Source organism: Carassius gibelio, chromosome A9, assembly GCF_023724105.1.
Source record: "Carassius gibelio isolate Cgi1373 ecotype wild population from Czech Republic chromosome A9, carGib1.2-hapl.c, whole genome shotgun sequence".
Lineage (NCBI taxonomy): Eukaryota > Metazoa > Chordata > Actinopteri > Cypriniformes > Cyprinidae > Carassius > Carassius gibelio.
The window spans coordinates 19,057,874-19,076,004 of NC_068379.1; the positions used below are offsets into that span (position 1 = coordinate 19,057,874).

Below are 18,131 nucleotides of genomic sequence, written 5' to 3' on the forward strand. Positions count from 1 at the left end.
AAAAAAAACTTACAGTAAAACAGTGTTCAGAGAGCCGTGAGAGAAAACAGAAAGCCAAACCTACTTGAAATGTCATTACAGAATGAGTGATCTAGTATGTAAAGACCGGGAAACAACCACACCCAATGTGTGCTTGAGCAAGATTGCCTAACACACTTTAATGTCATTTTGTTTTTCATGTCATTCTGATGGCACATGTAAATATGTCTCTTTATGATTATAATGTTAACTAAAAAGCAGCATGGTACTTTGACTGTAGACTAGAACATGATGGACTTAAGTTAAATAGTTTATTTGTGAGAAAGGGAAGACAAGTTATATAGTGGTGTACTGCACCATTTCAAAAGCACTGTATAGTCTCACATAAAAATGTGGTATCACAGTATGATTTTCACATTGAATCCAAGAGCTAAAATAAGCACGTACATGAAATATATTCAGACAGCTCATACTTTCTCATTTTTTTAAAAGATTTAAAATCCTATCCCATCTAGATGTGTAAGGGGCATGTCTGAGTTGCAGCAGATGGGGGCGTAAATCTCTTCCCCTTCTGAGCCCATTAGAGAGTGCAGGGTCTTGTTCCGTTATCAAGATTTTGTCATAGAACTCAAAGCCACCCTTAGCATAATCACTTGACAGACATGCTGCACGGTGGTCAGATAGCTCAAAGAATCAGACTCCTAAACCCCTGGCAACCACATTAACACCAGCCCTGAAGATGATGGACCCAGCCTGGAGCCCAAAGATCTGCCCATGCCAGACATGTTGGAGCCACTGCAGCGTGCAGGGAGTTTTTGAGAGCAACACCTGAATCGGTGTCCCAATCCGGCTATTAAAGAGAATAGTGCGGTTGGTGATGTCCGATGGATCATCAGCGGTGCTGTTGAAGTTGGCTGGGATGCCTATCTGCACTCCAGAGGGAAGCCATGCTCCTACCAGGTGAAAGCTGAAGACAGCGAATGCATTGAAGTTTTCAGGGAAGCTGACAGCAGAATCTTTCAGCACCTCTTGAAAGACGTTCTCAAGCTTCTCTGACAGACTTCCAGGTTCTCCTTTGTGCCAGGCCTGCTACAATTTTCTGTATGCATTATCTGGGTAAACGTGATAAAAAAAAATGTTGGCAGAAGCTACCCCTCCACAGCCAACTAGGAGCAGTGGTGTCTGATACGTCTGAATAAACACAGTCTTAGAAAAGGTGAAGCCATCTCTTCTCTCTTGCTTTTGACCACCTGACCAAACTATCAACAAAAATGATATAATATTAATCATAAATTATATCATCTTTATATCAAATGTTATCCAATCTTATAATTAAACAACCATGCGAATATAAATATTTTTTCAACAACTATACAAACTACCATAAAGTAGTTTATAAATGCATTTTGATTTAAATAATACGCTATAAATTTTAATCACTTCATGTCTCGCAAGCTCTTCTTTACATTTTCGAACTAGGCCCTAAACACATTTCTTCAAAGTCTTTGGTGAAAATATACCCTAAAAAAAATACGAAATCTTATTCTCTTACTTGCTACTTTAAGATTATTCAAAGGACAGCGCGCTGACTATATGATGTCTATGACGCTGACTGTCATGGAAACACCGCAAGAACACGATTTGCGGACTGCATAGAAATAGAATAATGGTTAGCATCAAAATACAAGTGCATAGTTATTACCACTAAAATTAACTACATGTCTAAAAAAAATTGAACTCTTCATTTTGTTTTTGTAAATAAGTGGCTAACTGCGTCCTTTATCGGCTATTTGTATTTCACTCAAGAATATTTTTACATTAGGCTATTATTTGAGCCACTGAGCGCCTCCTAGAGGATTTTTTTTACTCGTAGAAAACAGAGAGCCATTCTTTTCCTCTGCAGTAAACTTGATCTGTTTCTACAAAGCACACTTTTAAAACAGGCACTAGTTACACGAATACATTTCACAGTTATGTCATGAGAAGCCATACACGTTTTATTATTATTATTATTTTTTCAGTTGTTCAACTTCTGAAATGTGACAAATGCCAAACCTTACGCCTTTCTAATTTAAAAAAAAGTTACAATTGCATCTGTCAAATGTCGCCCTCTTAAGATAAACAGAAAAAAAAAGTTATTTTTATTGTCCTTTCAAATGTTTTTTTTATTCTTCTCTCCATTCATCATCTCAATCATATAGTATTAAACTTAGCTGCCGCTTTAAAAGTGATGAGGAGGCTTCATACAGAGGAATAGTCCATTTGCTCTTGTGGGGAAGATTCTTCAGTTTATGTGACGATGTACGGGTTTTGAAGAAGACGGAGTTTTAGGAAAAGTTGTGGGAGCATATTCAAGCTTATTTGTATCAGATGTGTAATACTGCAAGTTAAAACACAATGAAAGAATTATGAAATTTGGCCAAAGAAACGCATCCACCCCGTCGAAACCATTCTATTTATAGCATCATCAGTTGCGCTGTGAAGATTGTTACACTGTAATTTCATAAGAGCGGATGAAAATGTCTTAATTTTTCATTTAAACTGAAGAGAAGTCGCTGTGTTTACTAAGAGCCTGTTGATTATTCTGATCTCAGATATAGCCTACAGGGATGTCGAGGAGGACTCGGGATTTTTGCACACTTGGTAAATCAGCTAACACATCACTGGTAAGTTTCCTGCCAGAGTTTGATGATGGTCTTTGATGATCATTGTCATTTATCAGTAGCCTACTCAGAATCAAAATCATGTGTAATTTCAGATATAAACCTATTGTGGATGTCGGTTTATACCATTCGGATTGAGTTTGCCATTTTTTGTAATCATCATAAGTGTATTAAACGAGATAAACATAACTGAACTGACTGATCCAACGGAATACGTCATTACGCCGCGTTGAAAGTGACGTCATCGTCGATGAAGAGAAGGGCGCAGGAAACTTCTGAGTAACAGAGCGTTTTTAAAGAGAAAACTTAATACAGCTTTACAGCTGGGTGGAAATGATATAATGAAACTATTTAGAAAATAAATGATACCATTTGTAATAACATTAGATAAGTTAAATGGTCTGTCTCCAACCCATTTTTTAATAAAGACTTTAAACAAAACTATAAACAGTGCTGTTCTGTGTTAGCATAAAGGGCAATTAGAGCATCTAAAATGTTTATAATTATGAAAGGCATATGTGAAATAATGCTTTATTAAATCAAAGTTGGCGAATAAAAAGTTATAATTATTAGATAGTAAACCATAATGACATAGAAAATCTAAATTGACTAACTCATAATTGTGATAAAAATTATTGACAAAAACTTTTCATTCCAATGTCTTCTTTTTATGTCTTAATTCTGACTTTTTAGATTTATCTGAATGTGAAAAAAAGACCAAAACTTGGTTAAAACTTATTTTCTCAATTTTGTTTATTGTTATAATAGTAAAGTTATAATTCACAGTGATAAGTTCATTGCACTTTATCAACCATTTTGAATGTACTGAATTTGAATGAATTTAACACTTAAAGAAAAAAAAAGTCATAAAGAACAACATGAGGGAATAAATTACCATTTTCATTTTTGAAAAAAAAAGCAACCATACAAGACCAAAGATCTTAAGAGGACAGTTTGAGCTCTTTCTCATGGGTGTGTCTGTTCGAGAGGTGTCTCATAGTTCCCTTATGAAAGCAAGAACACTGAAATATCAAGGTCTGGTGGAATTAGGAAGGAAGTTTAGCCTACTCCTTCCTCACATTGTGGGCCGCAGGAAGGGGTGGCCGTCACCCACTGACAGACTTTTCCTCCTGAATAGTGCACATTAACCTCCTCACGGGCCGGGCAAACACCTCTTTTTAACCTAACGGAGTTCTTTCATACCCTTCACTCTGCTAGAGTTGTCTTTTTAGGTAAGAAAATTTATTTATTTATGCTCTGGGTGTGTTCACTGTGTGTGTGTGCGTCACACACTTGAAGTGGTTAAATGCAGAGCATAATTTCTTATTAGAGAAATAGAGAAATTTCTAATTTGCGTATGGGACATCATACTTGGCCACACGTCACATCACTTATTCATCACTTCTTCTTAAATCAATCAACTTTTAGGTTCATATGGTTATTTCACCATAAGTCTATACATGGTAACATGGGGCACTTACTTAAGAATCTTGCTAAATAGTCTTACACAGCCAGTCGATGTTCTCTTGTTATTTGTTGTATATTGTTTGTTTTTTTGGAATAAAATTAAATATAAGTGCTAGTGCATTATTTATTTATTGCTTTCTTAAAAAAGTGAGGTATCTTGACAAGGAATGAAAACATGAATGTTTCACATATGTGGTGTAAATGTACTTTACGGTACATTTAAGATATTTAATGTTCTGTACTAGAATCAAGGATTCAGAGCCGTTGTTAACTGAGAAGATGCGCCAATAAACGCTGAAAATGAAGTGGATTTGCGCGTCTTCTCTATTAACAACGGCTCAGTGTAGTAACAGCTGCTCTATGTGAAATCACGCACCTGATGGAATTAACCGCTGATTAAATAACCGGCTTTACTGACGAGATGCGCATAACGATCGGCCGATCACGATCGGAGCACCCCTATAAATAATGGACTTTGTGATAATAGTGGACTTTGAACGATTAATTTCTGCCTGAAACGATTACATAATTGTGGCATCCATAATTGTAATTGAGATTAGAAATTCGATTAATTGTGCAGCCCTAATTTTGACATCTTATTCTCATTGTTACATTCACCTAGAAACGTCACGGAGCTTTATTAAATTGAATTCTTTCTTTTTTTTTTTACTTTAAAAATATAAAATAATAATCAATAAAATCGAAATTGGAAGTTTCAAGGATTGTGTTGTGTAAAGAACCACACTACCTGCGTCTAGACCATATCCTTTATTCCCAAACCATAGATAACCTCATTTGAACTTTTCATCTGAACTTTTAGCTTCTTTATTTCATTTATAACATGATAATCTCTCATATCTGTCCTCTACTTAATGTTTAAGCCTAAATAACGATCAGGGATAACAGTCTCCTCTCCCTCCTCAGGTGTAGCTGTTATCATGGCCACCAGTGCGGTTCCTAGCGACAACCTCCCAACATACAAACTGGTGGTCGTGGGAGATGGAGGCGTGGGAAAGAGTGCTCTTACCATCCAGTTTTTCCAAAAGATTTTTGTTCCAGATTATGATCCTACCATTGAAGACTCCTACTTGAAGCACACAGAGATAGATGGCCAGTGGGCTATTTTGGATGGTATGTGCCAATATCTCATTATGTGTAGCATTTCTCATTATTATGCTGTATGTAATATTCATACTTCTAGTGGTCCCATGCTGTTATGTGTATTTGCAGCCTTATCAGTAGGCCTATATCAAGCCTCAATGAGATCATGGCTCTTGGAAAATTCAGCTAAAACCTACTTCAATTGGTAGCATTTTTAAATGGTTTATATTTGGCTGAAGTCAGTCCAAGCTGAGAAAAAAGCAAAATAAGAAATAATCTAAAATATATAAAATATACTGTACATGACAATGTTTCATTCTGCTTTCTAAAGACTAGTTAGTTTATGTAAAAAGTACTCTGATGGAGGTCAAATATTCAAATATTTTTCAGGTAATATTTGAATATCTTTATTTTTCTTTATATAATATGACCACAGTATATAACCTGGCCTTTACCTTTGCTCTTTGCAGTTTTAGACACAGCAGGTCAAGAGGAGTTCAGTGCCATGCGAGAGCAGTACATGAGGACTGGTGACGGTTTCCTCATCGTGTTCTCTGTGACAGACAAGGCCAGTTTTGAACACGTCGATCGGTTTCACCAGCTCATCCTACGAGTGAAAGACCGGTTCGAAATCATGTGTCCTTCATACACAACTCAAGTCTACAACACATTTTTGACACCTCAAAACATTCCTTCTTTTTTGAAAAAATAAATAATAATAATAATGTTGCACTTCTTTTGTGTCTCCACCAGGGAATCTTTCCCGATGGTTTTGGTGGCCAACAAAGTGGACCTAGTGCATCTGAGGAAAGTGACAAATGAACAGGGCTGTGAGATGGCTGCCAAACACAACGTGAGTCCGACTCAGATCAGAGCACTGCTTTATGCAGGACTGACAACAGTGGGTTTAACTGTCAGTGAGCCCACAATTAGAGTGTCTGTGTCTGGGTTTGTGTGTTTGTGTTGACTGACAGTGGTTAAAGGGTTAGTGCACCCAAAAAATAAAACTGTCATGATATACTCACCCTTATGCCATTTCAAATCAGTATGGCTTTCGTCCGTGTAAAGGCGTGCGTACACGGTGCGAATTCGGATGGTCGGAAGATCGTATGTCCACGAACATGGCACGAGTGAGTTTATCTGAAAATCGTACGCACGAGATGATATACGACACGATTTTACAACCTGCGAATTCCAGAAGCAATCGCACGAAGTTGATAGACGCGTTCGACTTGAAGCACTGCTGCACGCATAGAAGGATCACTTTATGACATCAAAGTACCACGAGAACGATAAGAGAGCACACTTATACAATGCATTTGAATCGCTCTCGCGGTACTTTGATGTCATACAGGTGATCATTCTGTGCAGGGCTGCTTCAAGTGGAATACGCCTAATATAACTGCTCTCCCTCTCTCATAACTGCATATAAAATACTGATACGAGCCGTGACTGTTTCCTACACGTACAGGTTATTTTTCAGCAATAGGAAACCGGGACGTTTGGTCACCCTGTGTGTGTGTGTGTGTGTGTGTGTGTGTGTGTTCTTGTATATGGTTTATAAATATCTGAAATAGGTATTACAATGTAAACATGGTTTGTGAGGACAATTCCTGTGCCCTCGTAAACCAAATGGCTTAAAAAAAAAATACTATAGGCATACTGTGTTTAATAGAAATTTTAAACATGCATTTTCCGTGATGGATAGAGGTATGGGGATATTCATTATAGAATACCGTTACGTTTATGGAGAGTCCCTGTAAACTACATATGTGTGTGTGAGAGAGAGAGCGAGAGAGAACTAAAAAGGCATTGGAACACGTTGCTAGAAACATCATACAGCGCTCGCTGTTCCTGTCAGACTTCAGCGAGTTTATCCTCCTGGTCAATAGTCCACATTCACCCGTAGCGCTGCCGTCTTTGTCTTTCTTCTTCTGTGGTCTTCCTAGTTCGTGATTGGTCAACTTCAGAAAGATCAACAAATCGGCTCGTTCAACCGCACAAATGGCACGAATTCAAACCGATAGCTCACAAACTTTTTAGACATGTTTAAAAATGATCGGGAGGTCGGGAAGTGCTCGTAAGCCACTCTGCTCGGCTCGTAATTCATCGCAAATGATACGAGCCGCGACCATACGAGAATACGCGATTTCAACACCATTGAAAAAAATCGCATGCGAATTCGTACGACGGCAAAAATCGCACCATGTACGCCCGCCTTAAGAGGGGGTGAATTTCAGCCTCTACTACTACTAATTCTATACTGCTTTTTGTTTGTTATTTTGGAGCATCCATCCCCATGCAAAAACACATAAACATAAATGTGAGGTCTGTCAGATTTGATGGTGAGCATGATTTCACCGAGTACAACATGTTCCTGGATCAACATCCTTGCTGATCCTGGAACAACATTCCAGTCAACCAATCAGAATTGAGATATAACTTTTCAGGAAATATCTGTTTTAGGCTTCAAATCCGGGTTAGGTGCTTCTACACCCTTTTAAATCAGCTATCATTTCCCACTGATTTTAGGAATAAATTATGGGTAGGGTTAGGGTTAGGGGTAGGGACTGGGTTAAGTCTAAATTTTTGGACAATAATGTATATCCAGGAACATGTCTTACTTCGCAAAATCACGGCGTCACAGATTTTATATGCGTTATGATCGCATGGCTGCATTTATTTGATCATAATACCGAAAAGCAGTAATACTATAAAATATTATTACAATTTAAAATAATTTTCAGCAGCATTTGATCAATTCAGTGCATCCTTGCTAAAAGTATTAATTTCTTTTGAAAAAATAAAATCTTACTTTTTAACTGTAGTGTTTATTTTTGTAATTAATCTGATCTTGTATACGGAATAAATCATTACATTTATTAAAAGATTTGAATATTTACAGTACTTAAAATCCTACTTTGCTATGTAAGATTTAAAACTCACATTTTAAAGTGGTTAAGGAACTTCTGCACTTTTTAAAGGCAGAAGGAAATTGTATGAGTGACTTCCTTGCAGTAATTTCGATTTCTTAACCATTTCTTCAGATTACTTACATTGAAACAAGTGCCAAGGATCCGCCCATGAATGTGGACAGAGCCTTTCATGAACTAGTCCGAGTTATCAGGTAAATGAAACTCATGATCTCACACATGGGTTTGTCTTTTCAAAATTATGTACTAGGTTGATATGCTTGTAAAATATAAAATGGTATCATCTACCTCTGCCTACCCAGATTGTTGGACTCACTTTAAAGTTTGAATCCATTATTTGTATACTGACGTATTTCAGTCAGTTATTTTGATATTGACACAGGAATGATCTTTGCATTTCTAGACAGCAAGTTCCAGAGTGGAGTCTGAAAAAGAAGAAAAAGACAAAGTGGCGTGGAGACAGATCCGTGAGTTCTTCTCGCAAGCTTCACTGTCTGATTTTGTGACTACCTCTTTTGTCGAAATCATCAGCGTTTGGCAACATGAGCTGCCAGAGAGGACTGAGTAGAGATCTGCACTAATCAGAGGACCACAGACTTTATCAAAAGAGCTGGCATGAAGTCAGACGATCTCTTCCTGTCTCAGGGAAGCATATTCAGTGAGTCCAGGGATCACTGCTGCCAGACCGAGGAGAAGCGATCAGTACTACGCGTCCGAAGTGAAGCACTGCCCGAAACAACAAAAATCAGAGCTAATCAGAATATGATGGATGTTTAATATACTATGTGAGGCTACATTTTTGACCAGTAAGATTGTAATATGGGTGGAGCTACCCAGAAAGATGCATCAAAACCTAAACCATACACCTACTGTACATCAAAATTGTGTGCAGCTTCCAAAAGTTCATGTAATTATGTGGATGATTGTTTTGCAGAGCTTATGAAGGCATATTGTCATTTAACCTTCCAGAAAGACTCCCTTCCTGTAGCTACATTGGAACTTCTTTAGAGAAACTTAAGTGTCATAGAGTGTTTGATACACAATCGAAATGGCCTCTACTGTTAAGCACAAAAAGTACTGATATGATTGAAGGGCCAATTGCACTAGCAAGACTTTTTGCACTTTCAGTATTTACTCATAAAAGGCTTTAACTCGTGTTTAAGGCTCATGTTCTGAATTTTGTTGCACACTTACAGATGTTCTATCTATCAGTGAAATAGGTCCTGAGAAATCACGTGTACAGTGATAGTTCTGTGAAGAAAAAAAAAAAGATTGAACCATTTACAAACACTTAGCTTTTTTTATCATTTTGCACTTTCAGATTTGCTGACATTGTTTTTGAAGGAAGTTTTTTTTATCAATAAAGCATGCGACTAAATTAAGCAAAATAGTTAAAACATATACATTACTGTTCAAAAGTTTGGGGTCAGGAAGATAAAAAAAAAAAAAGGAATTAATACTTTTATTAAGCAAGGATACTTTATTTCACCATTAAATTTATTAAAAGTGACAGTAAAGACATTTATATGTTCTTTTAAACTTTATATTTTTTTATCCTAATATTGTTTTTTATATATAAATTATTAAATATATCCTGAAAAAAATGAGATCTTTTCCACACAACTAAGCAGCATAATCATTATCAGCACTGATAATAAGAAGAAATGTTTCTTGAGCACCAAATCAGAGCACCAATGTGACACTGAAGACTGGAGTAATGATGCTGAAAATTCAGCTCTGCCATCATATAGCAGGTAAAAATTACACTCTAAAATATATAAAAACAGAAAACTTATTATATATTGTAATAATATTTCTGTTTTTGATCAAACAAATGCAACTTTGGCAAACATGAGACAACGTGCAATATGTTGCATTGAGTGTGACTGAATGTTGCCAAGAAAGAAGAGCATAATTCTGCTGGATAGATGGGTTATATTTTATGCTTGAATAATCAACAGTTTGTCAAACCTCCTGTGCCTCAGTGTCCTCTACACTGAAAAAAAGAAAACATTTTTCATTCATCCAATTAAAAAGATGTAGGGTAATGATTCACATCTATATTTTTTCAGTCTATGTTGAACCGATTTACACCAGCAGATGGCAATAAAACACAGACATTTGCTGAAGCTGATATTGGATTCACTTATGAACTTTCTAGTATTCTACACTTTTAGCATCCCAGTTTTATCTACAATTATAGTGTAATATGCTTCATGTCTTTTGCTATGGATTGCAGATTTAATATTCATGAAAGGTAATAAAAAATTCTGCCTATTCAATACATGTAGAAGGAAAACTTGAGAATTTTGAAGTTACAGTGAATAAATTTTGTATCTTATCTGTTTTCCTCCCAAAATGATGAGGCTTCAAAGCAACTTTTCTAGTTCTTCATTTAACACAGTTCCTTTGAGGATTCACGCTGTTCTCTGAGCCTGGCTCTAACATCCATCATCAAATTCTGAGTGTCAGCAAAAAAAAAAAATGGAATAAAATGTCGAATTTTAAAGAGCTCAGTATTTGATTTGTGCTTAAATGAAGCTCTTAAATAATAACTTGATTCTGCCTCGGCCTGTGCAATCGCCAGCTGCTGCTACTTGGAAAATAGTTCAAATATAATTGGTTTGATGCTCATGTTGCAAAGCCATTAATGGTGTGCTGTGAGTGGCAATCGACTGGACATGTGATCTCAAAGTCAGGCCCCTTGGTGAACTGCTCTATGCAAAATAAAACATCTTTTAAAGGGATAGTTCACCCACAAATGAAAATCCTGTCATCATTTAACACAAGCATACACATAAATACACACACACATACACACAATATTTTGAGGTGGCCAAATTAGTGACATTTTGGCAAATGTACCATTTAACACTCTTCACTGCAACAGCTGGAGTCCAAGTGAAAAACACCTTTATGAGCTGGTTCTTTGTAGTGAATGAAAAACATACAGTGCCACCTGTGAACTCTGACTCCTGAGCAAAACACTTTTATTAGCCGCTTCTTTTTTAGGAAATCACAAACACTTATGATTCAAGTGGAGCAGTTCCTCAGTTATTCTCAGGGAGACACATTACTGCCGTCATTCATTTATGTCATGTCCGACTTCAGGAAAGTTCTACTTTAATCCAAATCAGTGTGATTACCTGGTTGCTCATGCAACCATTAAAATATTTCACAGTATGAGTGAAAAAGAAATTAAAGTATGAATTGTTTCTACAATTTATAATTTTTACAGTTATAATTGAAATGAGTCCAGCATTTGGCAAAGAATAGCATTACTGCCTTTTGAAAATTCAAAAGCAAAATTAAGAGCAACCGGCATTATTAAATTCCTCACCTCACCGTGTTTCTCAAGAATAAAGCACCTCTGATGTCCACAAGCAATGCCTGATGTTTAAAAAAAAAAGAGGTCATGACATATATTTTCACTTACCCTCATGTCAGTCCTTCATTATTTTACAATATAAAAAACGAAAAAGACAATAGACAAAATTGTACAACCAGGAAAAAAAAAAAAAAAAAAACAAAAAAAAAAAAAACACGGTTCTTAAGGTGAACTCGATAATAAAAAAAAATAACACTAATTGAAACATAAGAGATTGAATGAGAGGTGCTGCACTGATGAGCTATCACTGTTCCATACTCTTCTGGCACCAGTGTTCCATTAGCTATTTTGTGATTCATATTTAAAAGCACTTGCAGCTGATGTGCCATAAGACTGACAAAAGGCATAATTGGCACGTGCAACAAAAGCTGTGCAGATGCCAGCACTTTGAGAACATGGTCAAATTTACCTCAATCATGCTTGAAAGCCAGTTGAATGCGGCTAAAACACCCTGATAGTGCTGATTAAATATTAGACCAGAGTTAAACAAATCTTACATAACATAGTGTACTATAGCTACATCCTAATTAGATATAGTACACTCAAAAGACATGCTTTGCATTATGGGAAATTATTACTTTGTAAGTATTAACAGTTAAATTGAACAGAATTAATTGAACATGCACTGCTTACCATGTTCCTATCTAACTGAGTCCAAAGAGAATTGTCACAAACTCCTCCTACAGCTGTAAGAAATTGTATGCAATGTTATATGACATGTGGAACAACACAGAAGTGTTTGAACACTGAATAATTAAAGACAAGTCACAGGTGTGGAAAGATGGGAAATAACCAAGGCCATTTGGAATAGCATACTACACTGTGTATTTTATGGTAATCTTCTGTGTTTACTAGAATAACCAGATGACCTTCTATGTTTGATAAATTAGATGGATTCCTGGAACTCATTGCACTAGCAACACCAAGGTCATGGGTTTGACTCAGGGAATGCATGAACTGACTGTCAGGTGGTTCGAGTGGAGATAAAGGAATCTTTTAATAAACATAAACCACATTGACCATAGAAATCAATTCAAGACAAAGAAGAAACAGAAACAGAGGGCTTATAAAGGAAGTCAAACTAAGGAGCAAATGAGATGATTCATATAACACAGGTGGAAACTAATGCATGAGGATTAACTGATAAGAACAGGAAATTAACCAAAATGAGGACAGATGGGAGCTAAACAGAAACCAAAATGTGACACTGACAAAAATGCTTTAAATACAAGCTTCTACCAAATGCATCAATGTAAACTGAATGGAATACTACTGTATATCCACTATTTTGTCTGACAGAAGAAAGTTTACACAAACAAGGAATTAGTTTTAGTGACAGAAGCTCCACAATGCTACAGAATGATGGTGACATGACAGGACAAAGATAATGATAAAGAATATAGAAATATACAAAACAGACAAAACACAATACACATATATAGACATAGAGTCATGGGTTTAGTTGGTTTTATGGGCTTTCTTAAAATCAGAGAGATTAAGTTATATCAGGAAACAGATTCAAATTTTTTCACTGGTATAACTGGCATCACGTGCCCTATCGGTGCTCTTTGATTACTCTAGGCAATGTCTCCAGCTGTGTTAAGGCTTTAAGTGGCACAGTCGACATTGCTGGTTAAGCTGGATTGCCTCAACAGGAGACTGCATTACAGACAGGATCTGCTGAAGAACTTCATGCCTTCCAGCTGTGACTCTCTAATGTGACAGTGTGTTGTACAAACGCCGACGAAGCTCTGAGATGCCCACCTGAGATATCAGCCAGTTTTTGCTGAGGAGAGAGATTCGAAAATGAACAACTAACTTGCCAATTGCAACTCCGTAGAAGCACACTCTGCAAACATTTTCATGTGTAATGCTTTATTGTTTCTGGGGGAAAATACATAAATACACTGGCAGTTGCAGGAGGGAGATGATGGATAACAAGGGCACTTGGCACATCGGACACATCACTTTGTCTGATTTGAGGGAGAAACATTGCTTTTCTCCTACTTGGCATTCTGTGCATTGCCAAGCTCCCAAACAACATCATTACTATAGCGCTCTGCCGCAAACAGCATTAATAAAGTGTCTGTCAAGGAAACTGTGAGTATGCTAAAAACATAAAAACCATGTGTTCCTGAAGTCCCTGGTGGAAAAATATCTGCCTTCTGCTCCATCAGCATGTTAACAGTATCACCCTGTATTATTATAGGCTGGAACAACTGGTCACACAGAGATAATTGCTGCAGTTGTTTTCAATCTTCATTCATATTCAAGCATATTTTGACACTTTTTTTTCTTGACATACATGATTCTTGACACCCTTTTAAACATTAATTAATGGGGGAAAAATGTTACATGTTACAGAAATTATAAGTTGAGAAAAACTAGCATTATTATAGCTAGAGTGTTGTGGATGGTTTTCAGGACATTGTGTTATATGTGGTTCCTATTAAAGTCCCTTTTAACGAAAGTCTGTTTTCCCTGCCGTCATATTTATAATACTTCCTGAAGTCTCAAAAACTGCTTGCCACACTTAATTAAATTACATATTTCAAATAAGCAACAAAATCTGAACATTTTACTTGTGTGGGAAGGATATTAGACAATACTTTTCATTAGTTTCAAAAATGCTTGTGGACTGTAACAGTATCTTATGACTTAAATTTCTTTTCTTGGAAGTAGAAACATAGATGATTTCATAAGAGAAGGCATTTGCAAGACAATTTTTACTGTAGACTATTATTTGCCATGCTTTCTGGGAAAACAAACAAACAATTATACATTGGCTTAATGTTATATTACTGAAATGATTTTTGAAAGTATACATTAATGAACATCTCTGTGTACACGGTACATAGCCCTTTGATTATTGTGAAGGGCTTCCTGTGGAGATGGTTATGTCTGCCAAAAGCTCCATCTGAATCCATTCATTAGTAATTGTTGGCCACATTCTTGTTTACTTTGCAGGTATGTGATTTGTCAGGATTGCACTGCTTAATGTAAAATGAATCAAACTAAAAGAAGGGCCCAGTTCACAAGTGATTGTTTCCATTTGAAAGCCTTTCAAACATTTAAACATAATTGAACTTGTGTACTCTTGAGTAGAAACAATCACTGTTGTATAACAAGCAATGATTGTTAAATCGCAGTGGTATTGTGTCTGACACACTTTGCATACATATGACCACCAGCAAAAACATATAAATGTTATTTCATCTTTGTTAAAAATCTGAAATATTCCAAATAGAGTATTATTGTCATTGGCAACACAATGGAAACATGAGCATTTCAATCTGTGAAGCATTGTGTCAGCTGATGATGCAAGGTTATTAACAAAACATACCAACTTATTGCCGAATAAGTAGCTTACAAAATGTGTTTTGCTTCCTCCAGTTTACATCACAAGAGTGGCTTCAAGGCATGAAGCATTTTTGCTCTGTTTGACTTCTCTGCATATATGCTGTTACCGTGAGCATACTCTGTCACACAATTGATCAATATTATAATTCAGAAAGCATTCATCCCCACACTTACAGTGGTAGGTTCACAAAGTCAGTGCAAATCCTTAGAGAGTAGAGGCACATCAGTTTGCTCCAAGTTTAACCCAGGAGAATCAGACCTGACAAGCTGTCAGAGGTTTCTTGAAATCTTGGAGACATTTCCTGAGCAGTTTTTGATATGATGTTATTATTGGGCAATAACAAATATTTGGCCTAGACTAACAATACTTCATATTGCACTCATATTACTTTGTCCCATATAAAGTAAATATGGTTTGTTCTACTTGAAGAAGTGAATCTAAAACCCATTTCTTTGTGAGTAATCTTTTGTTGTTCCTCATTTACATGTCTTTTCGGAGAAAAATGTAATGAATGAAAGTAAGTGAAATATTATATTTCTTATGTATGTGAGACATGCCAGAATCTTGGGACATTTGTAGCATTGCTGCAGTTTTTCTACAGTGTTTCTCTGGTTCTGTTATCAAATTCATTTGCATTTTCTCCATGTGTGCCAAGCAGATTGAGAATTAGGAGTGATTTGGAATGAAACAGTTTGACGGCTGTTATGGAGATGAATTACAGAAAATATGAGTGGTGCTTGCCTATGTAAAATTCACCCCCATGATGCCATGCTACGGCATACTGATATTTCAGTCCCCAAACATGGCTAGAGTCCCTCTGTCAATGTGAGTCTATAGGATTTTTTAAACTGGAAGTCTGATCACTCAGATCTCCTCAACAAGTTGCAGGATTTGAGGTATCATGCCTTATAGGCTGGCTTTCTAATGAGCTCCTTGGAACATTCTAGCAAAAGAATCAAATCTATAAATGCTTAAAATCTGAAGTGTCTGGAAAAACACATCTGACATAGTTGCAGCACATAATATACAATACTTTATTAAATGAAAAATAAACATTTGAATTTGAAAGGAAACTCATCTGCATCTTAGATGGCCTGAGGGTAAATAAATGTTCAGAAATCTAACATTTATAATTTTTCACATAAACTGTTCCTTTAAAACAGCTGTGGACAAGCATACAGAACGTTACGTTTCTTCAAAGTGGGTGTCGGAACTAATTCCAGTGTACATTCCAGTTTATGAAATCTGTTTAAAAGTACACTTTATATACATAATGATTTTCAGCATTTGGCAAGAAAAAAAAAGCCTGTGACCTTTATCAGATGCACATGGTGGTCCAATTAAAAATGTGACACTGGACCACAAACCCAGTCTTAAGTCACTGGGGTATATTTTTATCTAAAAAGAGCCAAAGATACATTCTGTGGATCAAAATGATAGATTTTTCTTTTATGCCAAAAATCATTAAAACATTAAGTAAAGATCATGTTCCATGAAGATATTTTGTAATTTCTTCCTGTAAATATATTAAAACTTAATTTTTGGTTAGTAATATGCATTGCTAAGAACTTAATTTGGACAACTTTAAAGGCGATTTTTTCAGTATTTAGATTTTCTTCCAGATTAGTTGTCTCTTGGCCAAATAATGTCATATACTAACAAACCATACATCAATGGAAAGCTTATTTATTCAGTTTCTTGTGATGTATAAATCAAAATTTTGTGATGCAGGGTCACAAATGACATTACCACGTAACTGGGGTCAAGAGGGCTTGATATATCATATCATCAGTCCACTGACAGCAATGGCACACATTTTTGATGTGTACCTAAAGTCTAGGTCTGGCAGAGGTGTATACATTTAAGTGTTTGAGATCAGAATGCACATTTGTATACACTGACTACAATAATCTTTCCATGCACTAATATGTTTTTTCCCCACACATCTCTAAGTAGACAATTTTGAAACACAGACTCTCAGACAATCAATCAGAAGTTTAACATAAACATGATGGGTCTCATTCATTGTGTCATACTTTATAGCTGTTGTGTGTGAATCATTTCCTTTTAAAAGAGCATGTCTCCACTTACAAGGCAATTACTTTGTTTGTTCACACCACTGTTATTCTATAAACTATAATAAAATAAAATAAATTTAGACTGAGGTCTCTATCACTGTTCAGCCTATCAGTTTTTAGCCTCACATATTTGGCTTACATAATTATTCAAAATTGATTTACATTTCACACTTACTTAATAACCTCACAATGTCTTCCATATGTGATGTTTGCTTGCACAAGATTCTTGACATTTTAAACATATCCTACTATTTAAGTTATCCAATATATTTCATATCTGAAAGTTGAGCAGGATAGTGATGGATAGTGTATAATATGTTAATTTTCTGGAGATCATGGAAGATAGGGGGTCTTGAAAAACGTTCTTCTATTTTTGAAAGACATTGGTAGTCCACAAACAGATGACAAGAAACAGTATTAAACACAACTCACTATTTTTACTACAAAAATGGCATTGAATAGTGCGTGCATGTCACTTTGTCTTAAGGACAAATTTAAGGATCCATCTCAACTAATGCTGTAAATTATAGGGAATCCTGTGAGTTAGTATATAATTATAATACATAAGGTTAAAATAAATAACTAGTAATAATTATTCTAAATCAATTCATTCAAAATCCATTTATTTTTAGATATAACAATCAACACACATAAAATGGTATAAACATTTAAATTAATTAAGTCAGTTTTTATATCAACTTTTTAATGACACAATCATGTTTCTACCCCAATTAATTGCTGAAATTGAATATTTAAACAGTGGCTGTCATTTAAAAAAAATACTGTTTTCATAACTGTTTTATTCAAACATTAAATATAACATCACTAGCAGGTTAAAGTAAAAAAATATTTAATATGCAATATATTCAGCAAAATACACTTTTTTTCCTCTTTTGTTTGATGAGCTTTAGACATGGAATATATGAATCAATGGGCCTTTCATGCAGCTACAGGAATGTAGCTATATGTGAATGTAGACCCAAAATGTAAAACCGAAAGTACACAAAAAAAATATCAAATATAAAGTACATGAAAATGTATTGTCTCCCAAAAGAAAGAATCGACTCTGAACAGCCTAAACGAGTCATCAGTAATTCAAAAATTCAAATCCCACTTCCGTGATGGTTATACGTCATGGGGTAACATATTTGCATAAGCCCA

At 35.7% G+C, this 18,131-nt stretch overlaps 1 protein-coding gene and 1 pseudogene across 2 annotated transcripts; one reads left to right on the forward strand and one right to left on the reverse strand.

Annotated features, from left to right (window-relative positions):
• Positions 1–121: 121 nt before the first annotated feature.
• LOC128019360 (transmembrane protein 177-like) lies at positions 122–2,862 on the reverse strand (annotated as a pseudogene).
• LOC128019856 (ras-related protein M-Ras) lies at positions 2,385–9,300 on the forward strand. Of its 2 annotated transcripts, none has more exons than XM_052606155.1 (6): positions 2,385–2,645; positions 5,034–5,240; positions 5,681–5,834; positions 5,964–6,063; positions 8,258–8,337; positions 8,547–9,300. In XM_052606155.1, exons 2-6 carry the CDS (start codon positions 5,048–5,050, stop codon positions 8,647–8,649), a joined length of 630 nt encoding a protein of 209 aa, XP_052462115.1. In that variant the 5' UTR covers positions 2,385–2,645; positions 5,034–5,047; the 3' UTR covers positions 8,650–9,300. The 2 variants fall into 2 exon arrangements, with proteins under 2 accessions (XP_052462115.1, XP_052462116.1); XM_052606156.1 differs by lacking the exon at positions 2,385–2,645 and adding an exon at positions 3,644–3,874.
• Positions 9,301–18,131: the final 8,831 nt, after the last annotated feature.

Bases quoted from the DNA above. Each gene is read 5' to 3' on its own strand.
- LOC128019856 (XM_052606155.1), top strand. From the start codon at position 5,048: ATGGCCACCAGTGCGGTTCCTAGCGACAACCTCCCAACATACAAACTG. The intron at 5,241-5,680 runs GTATGTGCCAAT...TGCTCTTTGCAG, and splicing joins CCAGTGGGCTATTTTGGATG to TTTTAGACACAGCAGGTCAA. The intron at 6,064-8,257 runs GTGAGTCCGACT...CCATTTCTTCAG, and splicing joins AGATGGCTGCCAAACACAAC to ATTACTTACATTGAAACAAG.